Raw genomic sequence first — 21,341 nt, 5'->3', positions numbered from 1 at the left:
CAGCAGGCGTCTGTTTTTTTAACTGTATTGTGTAATATTCGACGCTTGTCGTGCCTTCTTGTATTGTGTGTGGTGTGAGTCAAGAAAATAAAGTGTAGGCGCTGATGTGGGCGCCTTGGCAGTTGGCGCATTTGGGATTGACGGCCCTTGGCTTGCTGCACTCCGTCGTCTGATGTCCACCCGCGCATTTCATGCAGACAGCAGCTCGTCTACAATATGCGCGGGTGTGGCCAAACAGCTGACATCGATGGCACTGGGCAGGGTCACGGGAGACTCCAAGTCTCTCAACCGTGACGGGCCTCCCACCCAGGCGTCGCAGCTTCAACACATCGAATTGACCACGGTCCGGTTTGGGGGCGATCTCAGCCTCGAAGAGGTTGTATTGGCGGCTGCGGTCGAATCGATCGGGGATGGCCCGAGTAAGCCGGACCGTGTACCCCTCGGCCTGCATACAGTCCCGGAACCAGTCAGAGGGCGTGGAATGGGGAACACCTCGGATGAGGATCCTCAAGCCTCTGTCCTCCACAGGCTGATGCCCGAACTCGCCGTGCCGGATGTCATTGGCAATGGCAAGGGTGTGTGTATTGGGAGTGGCAGTAGTTGTGTTGGTGCTGGTATTGGCGATGGTGCTGGTGTGAGTGGCGGTGACGGTGTTGGTGTTTGTATTTGTGTTTTGTGTTTGCTGCCGCTGCTGGTGATGGCGGCCCCGTCGTCTAGCCTGCTTCCTCTCACCCTCACCGTCATCGTCACTCCCACTGTCGATGATGGCGCGGCGTCGTTTTGGTGTTGGTGGGATTGGTGGTATTTGTGCAGGCTGGGCATTGGCACGGATCGACCCGCTGCTCGAACTCGAACCAAGGTCGACACGCAACGGAATCGATCCGGTCGTGTGTGTGTGTGTGGCTGCCCGTTGGCCGTTTTGGCGCTCTGCTCCTGCGCGTCGGTTTGCCGGCTCTCCTCCGTCTTCTCCCTCTCCCGTTACTCTCGAACGGTTTTGTATGTCCGAGAGCGTGAGAGGCGGGAAAAGCGGCAGCGAGAGCGGCGTCCTATCGGCCTTTCCCTTTGCGTTTGGCGGGATTTTGAGATTTGGCGGGGTTACGGGATTTGCAGTTTGTATTGGCGCTGCTGTTGCTGCTGATTTGTTGGGGCTCGAGGGGGGAGTGGCTGTGGCCGTGGATAAATCGGCCATGGCAATGGCTGGGTACTCACTGGCATTGGCATTGGCTCGCTGCTCCTGTTGGCTGCAGCCGCCGTCGCTGTGGCGTCGGCGCTCTGCATTGGCTGGGGCGTTGGTGTTGGCGCCTGCGCCGAGGGCTCTGCTGATGCTGCTGCTATTGGCGGTGTTGGTGTTGGTGTTGTTTGCTGCTGCTGCTGCTGCTAGGGCGCCTCTGCGGGCCGCTCTGCCGCCGTCGCTGTGGCGTCTGTTCGACCCTCGTCTGGCCATTCCTCTCGTCATAGTTGTTGTTAGTTTGTGTATTGGCGATTTGCTGTCTGTTTGTTGTTTTCCCTTATTGAAAAGTCTCTTGTGTGTGTGTGTTTGTGTTTAATGTATTTATTGGCACTTTCTGTCTCTTTACACAGTTTGTCTCTCGTTAGGTTTGTGTTTTTATAAGTTAATGTTATTTATTGGCGTTTAAAATTAATGACATTTATTGGGGAGCAGAAAGCTTGTCGATAGTAGTAGTGGCGGTGGTCGGGGGGAGGAAGGGACTTTTTGTCATGTCAGCGGGGGCACGGCACGGCACGGCACGGCACGGCACACGACAGACACAACAAAAAAAGAAAACAAAGCACAACAGCAAGACAACGGAAAACAGCGACACGAAAAAAGACACGAAACGGTTATGGCACGTACGTCCGACGATCGCGACCTCTCGAGCGGGTGGACGAGATGAGAGTGGCGGACGAGGTTCATGGTGGTACTCTCACATGTCCGCCAACTCCCATACTCTCCCCCTCAACTCGACTGACCCGGTGCTCTCACCCCCGGTTCCACTTTCACTCACCCCAATATTGAGTGAGATGAACGTGGTCCGAGGGCAGCAGCACCGATAAGTAGGCAATGGAGAATTGGAATAGCCGTTTGTTTTAGTGGCTGTGTGTGTTGTCGTTGTCGTTGGTTAGCGGCCAGTGTCTTATGTTTGTGCTGTGTGTAGTGGCTGCTCTGTTGTTGGGGGATGGGATAGGATGGGGGGGGATAAATGCCTGCTCCCGTATAACCGCCCGGATACTGTAAACTTCCGGATCTTTCGATCCGGGCGCGTGACGCTCCGAAGAGTCGACCGCATAGCATCATATGGGCGGTTGAAATGGCTTTATTGGGGTGTTTGGCAGAGTGGCGGAGGTTGGCAGTGTTAATTTTGCTCCTGCTCAACCGCATTTGGCATTTAGTGGCATTTGAAGTGGGTAGGGGGTGGGGAGGAATTGGCTGGGCATAAATTGCCGAATTTGCGACCGATAACACACTGGGCATTGATAAATGCATTTTAAATTTGAAATGGCTTTTTGGTGTGGTATCGGTCATAGTCTGGTATTTGCGTGGTATTTTTGGTAATACCACGTTTCAAGGGGAATTATGGGAATGGCAGATAGGTTGGGAAGAAGAGTAAGAAGGTAAAACTAATTAGAAAACTACGAAAAATATACAATTATCTACAGAAAACTACATTAATTTACAAAAACTTGTTCCTAATATCACAGGCAAGTACTAAAACTATGGACAAACTATCTACGGACATGCAAAAACTACAGAAACAACAGGATTGACATCTACAACAAATACATTGATGCAGACGAGGTAAAATAAACGATAATTGACATACATTTACAACATATAAACATATTAATTATATTTATTTTATTTCTAACAGGAGGACAACTACAACGAAGCACCGGCCAGCATAACAAACGCAATGCGAACATTACGCCGTATACCGGCCGTCTCTGTTGTCCCCCTGTGTGTTGTTTATTGGCTGGCTGGTTGTGAGTATTGGCGTGCATCGTGGGCGATGGCTAGCGGCTCTGGTCCGGCCGCCCACGTTGCATCTGTCTGTTGGTTTGGTGCAGCAGACCGAGTGGCACTGGTCCGGCCACCCGAAGATGCATTGTTGTAGTAGCCAGCACAAAATATAGGGAATTGGTTATCTTCTTTCGTCTCGTGAGACCCCCTAGTGATATTTCGAACGATCAAGCTTTAGCCGCTCTTAAGGTTGGATCAAAGCCTTAGCCGCTCTTAAGTCCGAACGCCCACGAACACATACAAGCGACGGACAGTGGGAAGCATAGACGGCAATCGTACGATTGCACAGTTAAGCTATGCTGTGCATTAGACGATCGTTGTATGCGGCTGCGAATGTTCTGGATCATACGATTGCACAGTTAGTAAAAAGCTCAAAAGCTCTGCTGCACTGGCTACTCAGTCCATCGTCTATTACTGCTTTGAACAATATAAGAAAGTTGATCGATCTGTAAAGACGTGATAATTTCCGAGTGCGAGCAACATACATATTGCACACACATATATATAGTGCTATCCGGAAAATATATATATTTCCACAAATATATGCTGGAAGCATATAGTTACAAGTGCCGTACAGTTCAGTGGTCAGTGAATGACAAGAATTTAGTGCAGATATATTTGGGAAAAGAGGTATGTTTTCATATTAGTGCCGTGCACGTGCTGACATAACCTATGTTGCAGGGAGGTGTACCTAAGCTGCCCCATCGCGGTATAGTCTCGAGAAGACTACCCTGGGAGCTGGCTTAGGCGAACAGTTGTCGAGGTTTCTCCAACTCCTTCCATAATTCATCTTTTCTGGACCTTATATTGCCACCAAGTCGGAATCTCCAAAGATCCAAGTGGAACAGATCAGCCTTAATCGCCAAGAATATTTAGTGCTGCTCAGACATAAATAACTAAATACAAGCTTGGCGGAAGATTCGTCAGTACGGCCCGGAACCATATACATCGCACCTGTTGACCTCTAACCAACTTCAGGCGGTCAACAGTCTACAAAGCAGCAGCACAGGATCGAGTTTTGTCCAATTTACATTTAATTCATTATCAAGTTCCAACGCATAAACATCAGCAGTTTAACGTAATGTAACTGAAACTTTATTAACACCCCTCTTTGATGTTACGCGCGTACATACCTACATACATATGTGCATATGCACACTAAATTGTCTTCGTTTGCTACCTTTTGGTTCAATTTCCGCGATAGAGCATAACAATTAAATTTCTGTCTGTATTATGAAAACCAAAACAACTGACTGATGACTATGCGACGGTGTTTGTAGCGTAATTGTATTGTATGCATTATATATTTATGATTTCCATATTTTAAACAGCTGCGGTCAACATCTACGACATCATTGGGCCCAACGATCAGCGTAAGACAATAACGCCGGAGTGAGTAATTATGTACAGCAAAAAGTAGTTTGGTCAAAAGAGCCTATTAACTTGAAAGTGTAGATATGCATACAGTGTATAATGATTCAAACCCGTCTGCTCAGTGTGTATAATGCACCCCAGTCTGATCTAGCTTTTGTTTACGATTTCGATTCTTATTCTCTCGTTTATATATATATATATATCTATACCCTAATGTTTTTCATGCTTTAAAATAATGAATTTATAACTAAACTTATATGATAATTAGGATTAAGGAAATATTACCCACAAATTAGAAGCTAAGTCAATTGTTGTGTTTCTACAACTGCAACGTAATGAATAATGAAATTGAAGTCTCACATTATATTAAAATATGAATCTTTTTGGATTGAAATGAATCTTTAAAATCATAAAAATGGCCTGTCGAGTATCCGTGCCAGGATCTTATAAAATGTGGTAAACCTTAGTAAAGGATTGATCAAGGGACAATGCAAGAACTCGAACGCAATGTCATGGTAGGGAGGGTACAGAATAGAGGGACAATCAACACCTAGGTTCTCTCTAAATAGAAATGGTTCAGTAGGGCTTTTATTTGGCGTGTCGGCGCTATCAGTATTTCAGTTTACTTTGTTTTTGTATAATCACTTATAGTTTCCCGTAAAGTGCACTATTTAAATGTAGTGGAGTACGATAGTACAATTAGGCGAGGAAGAACCCCGACCATCCGGCGAGCTAGACCCGAGCCTAGCAAGAGTGCACACGACCAACCCTATTTGTACGCCGTCCTTAAGTCAGTCATGGTCATCTGCTGATACCGAGGGCCTATATATCTGTTTACATATATATATATTTAAACTCTGGTACACTACACATTTATGGCGCCCAACGTGGGGCCAGGCAACTTGCCTTAGAATCTAAAACCAATTCAGAGCCGATATTAAAATTTGGATTTATAGTGTCTTACTATATAGGCCGTTTATTTTAATAAGACAAGCAAATCTTGCCTTGGTTCTCCAAGCTCAACCGGTAATACATCAAAATTTCAACGACACATTTTCTTTTGCAAAATATTGCACAAAGGTTAAAGATTTCAAAATTTATACTTTGACTCGGTTTTCGGATTTAGCAACTGCAATTCATTTTATTTCGGATTGGTTGACCAAAACAGACCTACAGTATCGAATTGTGAGTATCAGAGACAGTTATGCAATATCATACAGTGATCAGAATAAACAGGAATTGTTTTAGGATTTAGCGGTTCCAATTCAGTTTATTTTGGATTGATCGACCAAAGCAAACCTGCTTTTTCACTTTAGGCATCTTGAGTTATTCGGATTTACAATTTTATATTGCCAAATCGCGATAGTTGTCCAATGATTCAGTGCACGAGGTCATTAACTGATAATTAGTCCATATTAACGAAAATAGAAAAGCCTACTGAAACCAAATAGATATTTCGTAAGTATTCTGGCATGTGGGAAAGACAGACATTATTATTACAATTAATACCTTCTTATATAATTCCTTTTTTATTATTTTTTTTTCTTTAATTCCTTAAATATTGTCTGATATACAATGGCTGTAAGGCGAAGTACAGATGACATAACAACTGCGTTGCAGGAAGCAGAACCATTTTGTGGAATTTGCAACGAAGTATTGGGAACTAGTGAGATTATAGCCAACACCCCGTGTAGACACAAATTCCATAAACATGGTATTTTGGAACAGAGTAGGACAAACCCAAAATGTCCCACCTGTTCATTAGATTGTTCTGCTCTGGCACTAACATTCTCTAACAACCCGTTGTTAGCCGAGCTTAACGCCGAAGGAACACGACCAACTAGTGCTAACGAATCTTTTAGCACAATAGACGGAACGTCTAATCGACCTAAAAAGGGCCAAAAGTTTTGGTAAAGAAAGGCGAAAAATATAGACTGTGTCTCGATTCAAGAGAAGTGAACAAGGTTACAAGACGGGATGCATATCCGTTACCACATATTGATGGTATTCTAAGTCGATTACCACCCGCTCGTTACATCACTGGATTAGACATGAAACACGCATTTTGGCAAATCCCGTTGGATGAACAATCGCGACAGTATACTGCATTTACAGTGCCTAACCGACCATTATATCAATATAAAATGATGCCATTTGGTCTTTGCAATGCCGCTCAAACTCTCTGTAGACTAATGGATCGAGTTATTCCAGCTCATCTTCGGACACGTGTATTCGTATATTTAGATGATCTACTTGTTTTATCAGAGGATTTCGAGTCGCATTTACTGTTGTTACAGGGGATAGCGTTGTGTCTACGCAAAGCAAATCTAACCGTTAACATAGGGAAATCAAACTTTTGCATAAAAGAAATCACGTATTTGGGTTTTATTATTGGTAATGGTCGGATAAAGACAAATCCAGACAAAATCAAGGCCATCTCGAAGTTCCCTGTGCCAGTTACCGTTAAGCAACTGCGTCGATTTTTGGGGTTATCCGGTTGGTACCGACGTTTCGTTGAAAATTATGCTACCGTTAGTTTTCCCTTAACCGAGTTGCTTAAGAAGAAAAAAGATTTACAGGGGAATGATGATGCTCAACAGTCGTTTGAGACCTTAAAGTCCTGTTTAACCGCATCTCCCATTTTGATAACTCCTGACTTCTCAAAACCTTTTATTTTGCTCTGTGATGCTAGCACTTACGGAATCGGTTGTGTTTTAGCTCAAGAACGCGACGGCGTTGAATTGCCAATTGCTTACATGTCAGAAAAATTATCCAAGGCACAACGTAATTATTCGGTTACCGAACTAGAGTGCTTAGCAGTCATAAAGGGAATAAAAAAATTCCGCTCTTATATTGAGGGACAGGACTTCGTAGTCATAACCGATCACGCAGCACTTAAATGGTTAATGCAACAAAAGGATTTATCGGGTAGATTAGCCAGATGGTCTATGAAATTGCGTAGTTTCACATTTAATATCCTACATAGAAAGGGGACACTGAATGTTGTCGCTGACACTCTATCGCGTCAGGATGAACCGGCTATAGAGGAGCTCACGCAAATAAACCCATGGTTGATCTAGACTCAGATCAATTCAAATCAGCTGAGTATCTGAGTTTAATAGAAAGTATTCAACAGAATCAGAGTAAGTTCCCAGACTTGAAAGTGATAGACGGTCAAGTTTTCAAAAGGACAGTATTCGCTTCGGGAGATGAGTCTCAAGAGAACGCATCATGGAAACTTTGGGTTCCGTCAGGGTTAATTACGAACGTATTATATCAAGCTCATGACGCCCCTAGCTCCGCACATTGTGGGATGAGTAAAACCATAGAGAAGCTTAAAAGATATTTATTCTGGCCTCGCATGGTTAGCCAGACGCGCAAGTACATATCTGAATGCACCGTTTGTCGCACGACCAAGAGTCCGAATATGATTCTTAGACCTCCTATGGGTAAACCATTCACTTCGGATAGGCCGTTTCAGAAATTATACATAGATCTCTTAGGACCATACCCCCGCACAAAAAAGGGAAACATAGGATTGCTCATAGTTGTTGATCACAATACTAAGTTCCATTTTCTGTGTCCCTTGAAGAAATTTACAGCCCCTAAGATCTGTGAATATCTGGAAGGGTCTCTCTTTTATACATTTGGGGTGCCAGAAGTCATCTTGTCAGACAATGGATCCCAATTTAAATCTAGCTACTTTCAGGCATTTTTAAATAGCTTCGGTATAACACAAAAATGCACAGCTATTTATTCACCGCAAGCGAATGCCAGCGAGCGACTGAACAGATCCGTGATAGCTGCGATACGAGCTTATATCGGTAACGAACATTCCAATTGGGACTGTAACCTAAATGCCATTAGTGGTTCATTGAGATCTACCTTACATAGGAGTACAGGGTATTCTCCATATTTTCTAGCATTTGGTCAAAACATGATGTTGAATGGGAAGGATTACGCACTCTTGCGTAAACTAGACCTTTTGAACGACGATACTAGAATGGAGAACCCCGATTCCTTGCAGCTAATCCGGCAACAGGCTAAAGCGAATGTCAATAAGGCACACGAAGAAAATTCGCATAGATACAATTTGCGCTGCCGTGATACACAATTAAAGATTGGAGATTTGGTATATGCTAGAAATTTCACACAAAGTAGTGCTATAAAAAAGTTTAGTTCTAAACTAGCCCCTGTGTTCATTCTCGCTCAGGTAATTAAAAAGCGAAGTCCGTACTATTACGAATTGGTCGATGGGAACAAGAAATATCTCGGCGTGTATCATCTGAAAGACATTCAAATCAGGAAATAATCTCTCCTAATCAAGTTCTTCAGATAATTATTCGTCGAGCAGGTCTTGTATAATTATCTGTGGTGTAGTAGCCAGCACAAAATATAGGGAATTGGTTATCTTCTTTCGTCTCGTGAGACCCCCTAGTGATATTTCGAACGATCAAGCTTTAGCCGCTCTTAAGGTTGGATCAAAGCCTTAGCCGCTCTTAAGTCCGAACGCCCACGAACACATACAAGCGACGGACAGTGGGAAGCATAGACGGCAATCGTACGATTGCACAGTTAAGCTATGCTGTGCATTAGACGATCGTTGTATGCGGCTGCGAATGTTCTGGATCATACGATTGCACAGTTAGTAAAAAGCTCAAAAGCTCTGCTGCACTGGCTACTCAGTCCATCGTCTATTACTGCTTTGAACAATATAAGAAAGTTGATCGATCTGTAAAGACGTGATAATTTCCGAGTGCGAGCAACATACATATTGCACACACATATATATAGTGCTATCCGGAAAATATATATATTTCCACAAATATATGCTGGAAGCATATAGTTACAAGTGCCGTACAGTTCAGTGGTCAGTGAATGACAAGAATTTAGTGCAGATATATTTGGGAAAAGAGGTATGTTTTCATATTAGTGCCGTGCACGTGCTGACATAACCTATGTTGCAGGGAGGTGTACCTAAGCTGCCCCATCGCGGTATAGTCTCGAGAAGACTACCCTGGGAGCTGGCTTAGGCGAACAGTTGTCGAGGTTTCTCCAACTCCTTCCATAATTCATCTTTTCTGGACCTTATATTGCCACCAAGTCGGAATCTCCAAAGATCCAAGTGGAACAGATCAGCCTTAATCGCCAAGAATATTTAGTGCTGCTCAGACATAAATAACTAAATACAAGCTTGGCGGAAGATTCGTCAGTACGGCCCGGAACCATATACATCGCACCTGTTGACCTCTAACCAACTTCAGGCGGTCAACAGTCTACAAAGCAGCAGCACAGGATCGAGTTTTGTCCAATTTACATTTAATTCATTATCAAGTTCCAACGCATAAACATCAGCAGTTTAACGTAATGTAACTGAAACTTTATTAACACCCCTCTTTGATGTTACGCGCGTACATACCTACATACATATGTGCATATGCACACTAAATTGTCTTCGTTTGCTACCTTTTGGTTCAATTTCCGCGATAGAGCATAACAATTAAATTTCTGTCTGTATTATGAAAACCAAAACAACTGACTGATGACTATGCGACGGTGTTTGTAGCGTAATTGTATTGTATGCATTATATATTTATGATTTCCATATTTTAAACAGCTGCGGTCAACATCTACGACATCATTGGGCCCAACGATCAGCGTAAGACAATAACGCCGGAGTGAGTAATTATGTACAGCAAAAAGTAGTTTGGTCAAAAGAGCCTATTAACTTGAAAGTGTAGATATGCATACAGTGTATAATGATTCAAACCCGTCTGCTCAGTGTGTATAATGCACCCCAGTCTGATCTAGCTTTTGTTTACGATTTCGATTCTTATTCTCTCGTTTATATATATATATATATCTATACCCTAATGTTTTTCATGCTTTAAAATAATGAATTTATAACTAAACTTATATGATAATTAGGATTAAGGAAATATTACCCACAAATTAGAAGCTAAGTCAATTGTTGTGTTTCTACAACTGCAACGTAATGAATAATGAAATTGAAGTCTCACATTATATTAAAATATGAATCTTTTTGGATTGAAATGAATCTTTAAAATCATAAAAATGGCCTGTCGAGTATCCGTGCCAGGATCTTATAAAATGTGGTAAACCTTAGTAAAGGATTGATCAAGGGACAATGCAAGAACTCGAACGCAATGTCATGGTAGGGAGGGTACAGAATAGAGGGACAATCAACACCTAGGTTCTCTCTAAATAGAAATGGTTCAGTAGGGCTTTTATTTGGCGTGTCGGCGCTATCAGTATTTCAGTTTACTTTGTTTTTGTATAATCACTTATAGTTTCCCGTAAAGTGCACTATTTAAATGTAGTGGAGTACGATAGTACAATTAGGCGAGGAAGAACCCCGACCATCCGGCGAGCTAGACCCGAGCCTAGCAAGAGTGGACACGACCAACCCTATTTGTACGCCGTCCTTAAGTCAGTCATGGTCATCTGCTGATACCGAGGGCCTATATATCTGTTTACATATATATATATTTAAACTCTGGTACACTACATTGTCCAGTGTGTTGGCATTGGCATCGAAAAGTGATGCCAACGAATCGTGATATTGGCCGCATCCAAGTGGCTGCTGGTCCGGCCACCAGGATACGTTGTCGATTGTATTGTTGTTGGCCGCATCCGAGTGGCTGCTGGTCCAGCCACCCAGGATGCGTTGTCAGTAGAATTGGCCTGGCCTCCTCGGCCACGTTCGTCGTCAAACATGAGAGACGGGTGCGATCCAGTGGAGCGGCAACAGGCGCCAGCATCTGCGTCGTCGTTGGAAATGGCAGCTGTATGTTTGGAGTGGCGTGACGTCACGGCCATGGTCAGGCGGCCGCGTCATCAGAAAGGGGCCTCCTTTTCCTTCCCTTTGGCAGGAATTGTCAGTGTTGATGGCGAGGCAGCTTCCTGCTGGGCAGCTCTGTCTGGTGATTGGCAGGTAAGTGTGGATTTAATGTGTTTTTGCCGTTTTTCGTGTTGTCGTGGCGCATGTGGTGGTGGTGCAGATGGTGGGCAGTGGCAGTAGCTTTGGTGCTGCTGCTTGAGGCTACAGCGGTGCTGGCGACCGTGCTGGCTGGACCGGTCGCGGACGCGGACGCCAGGCGATGGCTATTCAGGAGCAGGGTGGCCGTGCTGCCCGAGCTGGGACTGCTGCCGGGGCTGGGATTGTTGCTGTTGCTGCTGGAACTATTGCTGTTGGCGCCGCTGTTCTGTGGCTGCTTCTTATAGACGGCCATCAGCGGGTCGGAGGCGCGGCGAATGCTGTTCATTCGTGCTGCTGTCGCGGCTGCTGCCGAGTAGCTGATGTTGCTGCTGTTTCCCCCTGCACTGCGTCGCATATTGTTGCCGTTGCTGCTCCCGCTACTGCCGCCGCACCCGTTGACGGGACTGTGGCCGTTGTGGCTGCTGGTGCTGCTGTGTCCGGGGCAGACTAGCGTCTCCTCCAGCTGAAACTTCTTGACCAGAGCCTTCACCGAGGTGGCCGATCCATGGGACTCTCCCGTGGGTGCCTTGCGGATCACTTTCGGTGTGGTGGGCGCATCGGGAAAGAGTGTCAGGGTGGCCACCACTGTGGCGGACTCGTCGAGGCCGTTGCTGCCCAGCTGGATGGTGGCCTGCACCGGGGGCTTCTTCACAAATGTCGCCGTGTATGTGTTCTCCTTGTCCGAGTCGGAGGCTCGACGTGTGGGTGTCACGATCTGAGTGGGCTTGGCGGACAGGCAGACCGTGTTGCTCTGTCCGTGTCCATTGCTGGTCAGCGTGTGTATGGCTGTCGTTGTCTCTGTGCTGGTGCTGGTGCTGGTGCTGCTTATGGGGCTTCCTAGGAGCTTCCCGGTGGCAATGAGTATTTTTGAGATGCTGCTACTGCTCCCATTGCTGTGGGCCCGATGGTGGCCATTGTGCGTGGGTTTGTTGCTGCCACTGCTTGGCTTCTGTTGCTTTTGTTGTTCCTGTGACTGCTGTTGCTGTTCCTGCTCCTCTGCCTTCTCCTCGGCCACTGGCTCCTCCACTTCCTCATCCTCAAGGTCGTCTTCTTCCTCCTCCTCTTCCTCTTCAGCATCGCTCTGAGCCTGCAGATACATTTGTCTATCCATCGAGCTCTCATCCTTCAGCCAGGCATGTTCCAGGCATCCAGCGGCACTCATGCGATCGTTTGGCTTAATTCGCAATGCGCGGCGTATGAAATCGATGGCCACTGGCGAGACGCCACCGAATAGGTTGTCCGGAAAGGTGAGCGCACACTGCGAGATATTGAGGAAGGTCTCCTGCTTGGTGTCCCCGCCAAAGGGCGAGAAGCCGGAGAGCAAGACATAGGTGAGAACGCCCACGGAACAGATGTCCGTCAGCAGGGAGAGCGGCTCGTACTGGAGCACCTCGGGGGCCACGTAGTCGGGTGTGCCGGCCATCTCGCGGACATTGATGCCCTCGCACACAACGCGCGAGATCCCAAAGTCACAGAGCTTGAGGCCATCTTCTATACGCTCGCCGGCGAGCAAAATGTTCTGTGGCTTGAGGTCCAGGTGGGCAATGGATCGGTCGTGGAGAAACTTGAGAGCCTTCAGCACCTCTCGCATGCAGTGGCGGGCCTGGGCCTCTGTCAGGCACTCCTCGTTGTCCAGTATGGTCTGCAGCTCGCCACCAGTGGCCAGTTCCAGCAGCAGGGCTGTGTCCGAACGGGTCTCGTGCACCGCATTCAGATTGACAATGTTCTCCTCGCCCTCGCAGAGTATTAGGACGGCGATCTCGTGTTTGATCTCCTTGTCGCTGCTCTGTGCGCGTCGGCGTCGCTTCAAGAACTTTGCCGCGAAATGGGAGCCCGTGTTCTTGTGAATGGCACGGCGAACGGCGGCGAATTTGCCCCTGGCAAACGGCGTCTGTTCCACCTCGTAGATCTCGTTGATGTCATGCGACACGAGCAATCCGTTAAAGCGTTCGGCATCTACATCCAAAAGGCCATCGCCTATGGGAAAGATTCCCTTTTCGGTGAACATGATCTATCGATCTGTGCCGTGTCGCCATTGACGTTTTTTTTCTGTGTTGCCCTGTTTTCTTTTTGTGGTGTCTGTCGTGTGCCGTGCCGTGCCGTGCCGCCCTTCCTCCACCACACCCATTACTTACCTTGACAAACTTATGTTCCCGTCCACATCATAAAAAAAAAAGAGAATAAAAGTGCCAATAAATTACATTAAACACAAACACACACACACACAAGAGACTTTTCAATTAAAAACAACAAACAGGCAGCAGATCGCCAACACACAAACCAACAGCCAGCCATGACCAGAGGAATGGCCAGACGAGGGTCAACCAGACGCCACAGCGACGGCGGCAGAGCGGCCCGCAGAGGCGCCCTAGCAGCAGCAGCAGCAGCCAACAACACCAACACCGCCAATAGCAGCAGCAGCAGCAGAGCCCTAGGCGCAGGCGCCAACACCAACGCCCCAGCCAATGCAGAGCGCCGACGCCACAGCGACGGCGGCTGCAGCCAATGCAGAGCGACGACGCCACAGCCACCCAGCGAGTGAGTACCCAGCCATTGCCATGGCCGATATATCCACGGCCACAGCCACTCCCCCTCGAGCCCCATCACATCAGCAGCAACAGCAGCGCCAATACCAACTGCAAATCCCGCAACCCTGCCAAATCACAAAATCCCGCCAAACACAAAGGGAAAGGCCGAAAAGACGCCACTTTTCCCGCCTCTCACGCTCTCGGACATACAAAACTGTTCGAGAGTAACGGGAGATGGAGAAGACGGAGGAGAGCCGGCAAGCCGACGCGCAAGAGCGGAGCGCCAAAACGGCCAACGGGCAGCCACACACACACACACGACCGGATCGAACCTGTTGCGAGTCGAACCTGGTTCGAGCTCGAGCAGCGGGTCGATCCGGGCCAATGCTGAGCCTGCACAAATGCCGTCAATCCCACAAACACCAAAACGACGCCGCGCCCTCATCGACAGTGGGAGTGACGATGAGGGTGATGGTGAGAGGAAGCAGGCCAGACGACGGGGCCGCCATCACCAGCAGCGGCAGCAGCGGCCGCCAATTGGGAAGCCGAAGAAAAAAAGGCAGACAATGGAGGAACTAGAGGCTATTGTCCAGGAGCAGCTGAGGCAGCACGAGTTGAGGGAGCAACAGCAGAAGCAGCAGAAACGGACGGCACATGCAGCCAACACCAACACAGTTGCCGATCCTGCCACTCTGCCGCAATCAACACAGCCAACACATGCCCCTGCCCCTGCCCCTGCCCCTGCCACTACTATAATTGCCAATAGCCAGACCCACAGCCATCACCAACATCGACAACAGCCAATACATAGACAATCACCAGCCATTCACACAGATAATACCACAATTAACAATAGAGATAATAATGACGCCAATACAAATACAAATACACCCGCCAATACAAACACCAACACCACCACCGCCATCACCATCACAAACACCCCTGCCACTACCACCGACGATGACATCCGGCACGGCGAATTCGGGCATCAGCCCAGCCAGGAACGTGGCTTGAGGATCCTCATCCGAGGACTCTCCCACTCCACGCCGCCGGATTGGATTCGCAGCAGCATGCTGAATGAGGGGTTCACGGTTCGGTTTGTAAGGGTGATCACCGATCGATTTGATCGCAGCCGCCAATTCAACCTCTTCGAGGCTGATATCGCCCCCAAACCGGACCGTGGCCAATGCGGGGTGTTGAAGCTGCGACGCCTGGGTGGGAGGCCCATCACGGTTGAGAGACTTGGAGTCTCCCGTGACCCTGCCCAGTGCCATCGATGCCAGGTGTTTGGCCACACCCGCGCATACTGTAGACGAGCTGCTGTCTGCATGAAATGCGCGGGTGGACATCTGACGACGGAGTGCAGCAAGCCAAGGGCCGCCAATCCCAAATGCGCCAACTGCCAAGGCGCCCACATCAGCGCCTACAAGGGCTGCAGCGCCTACAAGGCAGCCAGTCAGCGGCTCCTGGCTCACAGGGTCGCTGTCCAGGAGCATCGACGGCAGCAGCAGCAGCAGCCTCAGCCACTACGGCAACAGCCACAGCCAATGCAGCAGCCAATACAGCAGCAACAGCCAGCACATCGTCTCCAGCAGCCATCACAACGTCACCAGCAGCCACTACAGCGACAGTTGCAGCAGCAGCCACCCACACAGCCACTCCACCCACAGCCGCAGCAGCAACGCCAACGCGGTCCGGGTCGACAGCATCGGCAACAGCTACAGCATCGCGACCAACATCCCCAGCCACTGGCCGAGGGGCGCCAATACCAGAGGGTCCAGCCGATGCAGCCGATCCCAAATCGTGCTCCGGAGCCACGCCAACACCAGCAGCAGCAGCCAGGCGCCCAGTGCGATGGGAGCTGTGCCCATAATCTGAAAAGATATGCGGGAAAAATTAAAGAGCTGGAAGATAAGCTGGCAGCAATTTCAAAGACATTGACAAACCTGCTGCAGGCAAGGGACGAGAGCACGGGAGGAGTGCCGCCACAACGGACAACAACAGCAGCAGCAGCATCCACACAGCCATCACCACGACCAGCACCAAATACGCACTTTGACGCCGCAGCCATATCGGACTCTGAATCCGATATGGACTGCGAAGCAATTGACGAAGATGACGACGAGTGGACCGACCACGATCCATTCGACGATCTGGAGGGTCTGGGCCAAGTGTGGAGGGCCCAAATCGCCAGCGCACGCGAAAGCATGCGATCGGGCGGTGCCTATTGATGTGCCCAACCGTCGATCCAGAGGCAGCCACTGCAACAAAGAAAAAGACGTCAATACGGACAACAAAGAAAGACTGCCAAAACACACGAAATCACACGTACCTGCCAATACTCAGACAGAGCTGCCAATCAAGAAGCTGCCTCGCCACCAACACTGACAATTTCCTGCCAAATGGGAGGAAAATGAGGCCCCTATTGATGACGCTGCTACCACACCATCACAATGACGTCACGCCACTCCGAACAAACAGCAGCCATTCCAACGACGACGCAGATGCTGGCGTCTGTTGCCGCTCCACTGGGTCACACCCGTCTCTCATGCCAATTATGTGAGGGCGGGATGGCCTGGTGTTGAGCCGCCGGACGCTAGCAAATCCTGCAAAAGAAGGAGAATCAGGAGAGAGGCTGCCGATAAACACGAATACTCACCCGCAAACGTCTCTCACGCCATCACAAACCGGACAAAGGTCGCCAGCAACAACATCCAATCGCCGACAGTACCTGCAAATAAACATAAATTAAAAATCAAACGCCAAAAACAAACACCTCATCTGGATGGCCGGACCAGCAGCCATTTAAAACGCCATTAAAAACCGACGATGAACGTGGCCGAGGAGGCCAGGCCAATCCACCTGACAACGCATCCTGGTGGCCGGACTAGCAGCCACCCGGATGCGGCCAATAACACGACTCGTTGGCATCACAGACCGATGCCAATGCGAACACGATGACAATGCAGTTGGGTGGCCGGACCAGTGCCACTCGAGTGCAGCAGCCAACACCAACCAACGACAGATGCAACGTGGGCGGCCGGACCAGAGCCGCTCGCCATCGGCAACACCATCATTGCCCACGATGCACGCCAATACTCACATCCAGCCAATAAACAACACACAGGGGGACAACAGAGCCGGCCGGTATACAGCGTAATGTTCGCATTGCGTTTGTTATGCCGGCCGGTGCTCCGTTGTAGTTGTCCTCCTGTTAGAAATAAAATAAATATAATTAATATGTTTATATGTTGTAAATGTATGTCAATTATCGTTTATTTTACCTCGTCTGCATCAATGTATTTGTTGTAGATGTCAATCCTGTTGTTTTTTATAGTTTTTGCATTGTGAGGAACCGTGGTTCCCACAGGCCGAATTCGACCAAAGCATAGCCGGATAAAGGCGGTGGGACGGTCGGATAAAGGCTGATGGCTGGCTGGATAAGGCGAAGGTCAGCCCAGATACCCACGGATATCCGGATGCGGCGAAGAGGCCAAGGGCCCCGAGAGGAGAAGTGTCCCGCTCTCGGAGCAAGAGAAACGCGAGAGGCAGAGGAGACGGCGGGATCGGGCCGGCAGCGATCCGACGCATGACCAAATATGGGCATGGGATCACACCACCGGCCAGGCCCCGTTACGAAGGCCGTGGAAACCAGGAGACGGCGATGGAAAACTACCAACGCCGAGCCGGGGCCCGTCAAGGGCTATAAAAGGAGGCTGCGGCAACGAAGCGGGTCTCTTTTTCCGTGGAGAAGTGATCGCGCGCGCACGTTGAAACCCCGCCGAAACGTGAGAGTAATACCCGGTACGGTTCGAAGAAGTGCAGTGAAGTGAATAGCAACAGGAAGACAGGCCCCGCCTGCCCCAGAGTGAGTCTAAGTTAAGAGGTGATCCACAGTTGCCGGCGGAAGCTAAGAGGGGAGTGCGAGACGTAGAGTGCGGATTTGCGTGGCGGGCCAAAGCAATAGCGGAGGTCAAACTGCCCCAATCAATAGCCTCAACGCTGCCACACCCGACGAGAGCCCACGCGTGGTGGAGATCCATAGATAAGCTGAATTGTAGCATCTAGCCCTAAGTCCTAATATAAGTACGAATAAAGAGAGATTCGATTAAAGAAAAGGAAGGTCTTATCATTTGTCGTTGGGGGCAACAATAAAAATACGTTGCGACGAATCGGCCGAAGGCTGAGCGAGCCCAGCAAACTCAAGCGAACCAAGAAGCAGTTCCGTTACAACTGGCGCCCAACGTGGGGCCTACAACGACAAATAGTAGGACAAAGGGAGGAGAAATATAGACGAGAGAATGGGGAAGGGACAATGGATCCACCGGTTGAGAAAGGAGGAGCTTGTCCAATGCGGCCACGCCTTCGGCGTGCGGCTGGAGGGCACAGTGGACGAAATGAGAAGAACATTTAAGGAGTGGATGAGGGAACACGAAGATGAGTCGGAGTGGGCCGATCTGATTGAGGTATGGGAGTGTCGGGCGGACAGGTCCTCGCCGACACCCCGGGCGGACGACAAACAAGCCGCGTACGAGCACCTGGCACCCCCACCCGGCGCAACCGCGGCGGCGCTGTGGAGGTCCCCAGTCGACATACAGAGAGAATTGATAGCGAGTCTCTCAGTGCCAATACCGGAACGCTCGCACACGGGGACGCCTAGCAGGCCCCGCCACCAAGGAAGGGATCGAAGCCGAGAGACCGAAAGAGGGAGAACCGAACCAGCCACAATACGTCCAGCACACCTGGACTACGCTAGAGTGGCGAAACAGGTGAGAGAGTGGTCGTTCCGGTTCGACGGGACGACGAAGCCTCTCGAGTTCTTGGAGCAGGTCGAGTGGTCCGCCGAGACGTACGGTCTGGATCCGGATCTGATCCCAAGGGCGATGCCGGAGCTGCTAAAAGGGCGGGCGCTGATGTGGTTCGTGGCGAACAATCGACAGTGGAGAACGTGGAAAGAGTTCTCGTCGAGCTTCCAGGCTTACTTTCTGCCGCGGGGATACTTTGAGAAGTTGCTGCAGGAAGTGAGGATGCGGAAACAGAAATGGGGCGAGCCATTCAAAGAGTATATGGTAGAGATGCAGACACTTATGCGACCCCTGAAATGTCCCCAAGAGGAGCAGACGGAGCTGATTCGTGAGAATAGCATGCCCGATCTGAGAGCTTATGTGAGGCCGCACCGGTGCAAGGACCTCGACACCATGATGGAACTGGCAGACGAGTTCGAGGCGTTGGAGAGGGACCGCCTAGAGTTCCAACGGGAGAATCCAACCGTGAAAGCCCGGGCAGCGAATCCCTTCCACAAGCCAGCCGAGACGACGGCATGTCGGCGATGCAAGGACGGCCCGCTGGACGGAGCAGCACGGGAGTGCTGAGTGGGGAGAGCGTGTCATTATGCCGACACCGACCAACGGCAATATCGAGAACGGATATGTCAAGAATCCGGCCCAGGCGTGCCGAAGGTGTGGGAGCGCGGATCATTGGAGCCGGGAGTGCAACGGCCGACCTCTCACCTACTGCTGGAGATGCGGAAAAGTGGGCATCTCGGCATGGAAATGCTGCAGGAAGACGGGAAACGCCCCACGACCCACGCCGCGGAGGGCCGTGCCAGGGTCGCAAGAAACGGTCCCTCAAGCCTAGTCGGCAGGCTGACCAGCGAGGAGGAACAGTTATCCGCAGTAGTGGAGGTCGCGGGCATGGAGCTGCAAGCCACGGTGGATACAGGAGCTACCAGCAGTTTCGTGAGCCGCGAGCTGGCGGACCGACTAAAGGGTGAAGGCCGTGAGGCGGCGGCAAGGAAAAGGGTGAGGTTGGCGGATGGCCATAGCCAGGAGGTCACGTGCCAGATTGAAACGAAGGTATGCTTTGGGAACAAGGAGATCCCAATGGTGCTACTCGTATTGCCGGGTGTGATTGATGAGTTAGTGTTGGGATGGGATTTTCTCCGCGCGGTCGGGGCAGTGGTGACCTGTGCAGGGCACAGGGTGGTGATCCCTGCCCAAGATCGGGAACGAGGAGACCAGGAGGAAAGACTGTCGGTGGCGAAGGCCGAAACTGGAGACACGGCTCCGGAGTCCGACAACGAAACGGACACGACCCTAAGAATGGCCGCCAGAGTGGTGTCAGCGGGCATGAGGCAGAATAAGGGGGCGAGGGAAGAGCCAGTGGAGGAATTCTTAGCCCGAGAGTTAGAGGCATTTTCCAAGATCGAGGGGGTCTCTAATGTGGCGGTGCACACAATCACCATGAGTGACCCGCAACCGATTAAGCAAAGATATTACCCGAAGAACCCCAAAATGCAGGCCGAGATTAACCAGAAAGTGGACGAACTAGTAGAAATGGGATGCATAGAGCCGTCAAAGAGCCCCTACAGTTCGCCTATAGTGATGGTAAAGAAGAAAAATGGCAAATGGAGATTGTGCGTGGACTTTCGTCAAGTTAACGCGAGATCAGTAAAGGACGCGTACCCAATGCCCAGGATCGATTACATCCTCGATCAACTGCGGGAAGCGAAATTCATAAGTAGCCTAGATCTGAAGGATGGATATTGGAAGATCCCCCTGGCCGAGAGCAGCCGGCCGATCACGGCGTTCACGGTGCCCGGAAAGGGCTATACCAATGGAAGGTGATGCCGTTTGGGTTACACTCCGCGTCGGCCACCTTTCAACGGGCGTTAGACCAAGTGATTGGGCCAGAAATGATGCCGAACGCGTTCGCATACCAGGATGACATAGTGGTCATCGGGCGAACAGAGGAAGAACACCGAAGAAACCTGAAAGAGGTGTTTCGACGGCTGCGCTTGGCGAACCTGCGGCTGAACGCAGACAAGTGCGAGTTCTTTAGAAAAGAGCTGCGGTATCTAGGCCACAAGGTGACCGGCGAGGGGATATGTACAGACCCCGAGAAAGTCGCAGCCATAGCCGAATTGAAACCGCCGACAAATGTCAGGGAGCTGAGACAGTACTTGGGAGTGGCCTCATGGTACCGGAGGTTCGTGCCCGACTTCGCCACCCTCGTGCAGCCCCTGTCCGGGCTCCTCAAGAAGAAGACGGAATGGGTCTGGACACAAGAACGGCAAGAAGCGTTCGAGGGGATGAAAAATAGCCGGAGCTGATGCTGGCCATGAATTCGGGAGTGTCGGATACAACGGGATATTCACCGGCGTTCGTGGTGCAAGGAAGGGAGCCCCGGCTGCCAAAGGCCCTATATGACGAGGAGACGGTAGGCACGGGACAAGGCACAGAGACGCCGGATGAAAATGCGAAGAAATTAAAGGAGCTGTTTCAGTTGGTTCGACGCAACTTGGAAAGGGCAGCCCAGGATCAGGCCAGGCATTACAACCTGAGAAGAAGACCGTGGAGACCCAAAGTGGGAGAGGTCGTGTGGGCCAAACAGCACCACCTTTCCAATGCAGCGGAAGGAT

General features: G+C 49.8%; 1 protein-coding gene and 1 long non-coding RNA gene across 2 annotated transcripts; both read right to left on the bottom strand.

The window, feature by feature from the left end:
* Window positions 1-11,166: 11,166 nt before the first annotated feature.
* Window positions 11,167-13,474, bottom strand: LOC117194699 (death-associated protein kinase related-like). Its single transcript, XM_033399209.1, has one exon. It carries the CDS (start codon window positions 13,399-13,401, stop codon window positions 11,293-11,295), a length of 2,109 nt encoding a protein of 702 aa, XP_033255100.1. The 5' UTR covers window positions 13,402-13,474; the 3' UTR covers window positions 11,167-11,292.
* A 3,012-nt stretch (window positions 13,475-16,486) lies between these two features.
* Window positions 16,487-17,061, bottom strand: LOC117194773. Its single transcript, XR_004474918.1, has 3 exons — window positions 17,025-17,061; window positions 16,581-16,652; window positions 16,487-16,527 (listed from the first exon to the last, which is right to left on the bottom strand). It is a non-coding gene; the product is annotated as an uncharacterized LOC117194773 (long non-coding RNA).
* Window positions 17,062-21,341: the final 4,280 nt, after the last annotated feature.

The sequence above is a fragment of the Drosophila miranda genome, assembly GCF_003369915.1.
Source record: "Drosophila miranda strain MSH22 chromosome Y unlocalized genomic scaffold, D.miranda_PacBio2.1 Contig_Y3_pilon, whole genome shotgun sequence".
NCBI classification, from domain to species: Eukaryota; Metazoa; Arthropoda; class Insecta; order Diptera; family Drosophilidae; genus Drosophila; species Drosophila miranda.
This window is presented reverse-complemented; position numbering and strand designations above follow the sequence as displayed.

What these genes read in the sequence shown, in the direction of transcription:
- LOC117194699 (XM_033399209.1), bottom strand. Translation starts at nt 13,401, where the DNA reads ATGTTCACCGAAAAGGGAATCTTTCCCATAGGCGATGGCCTTTTGGAT.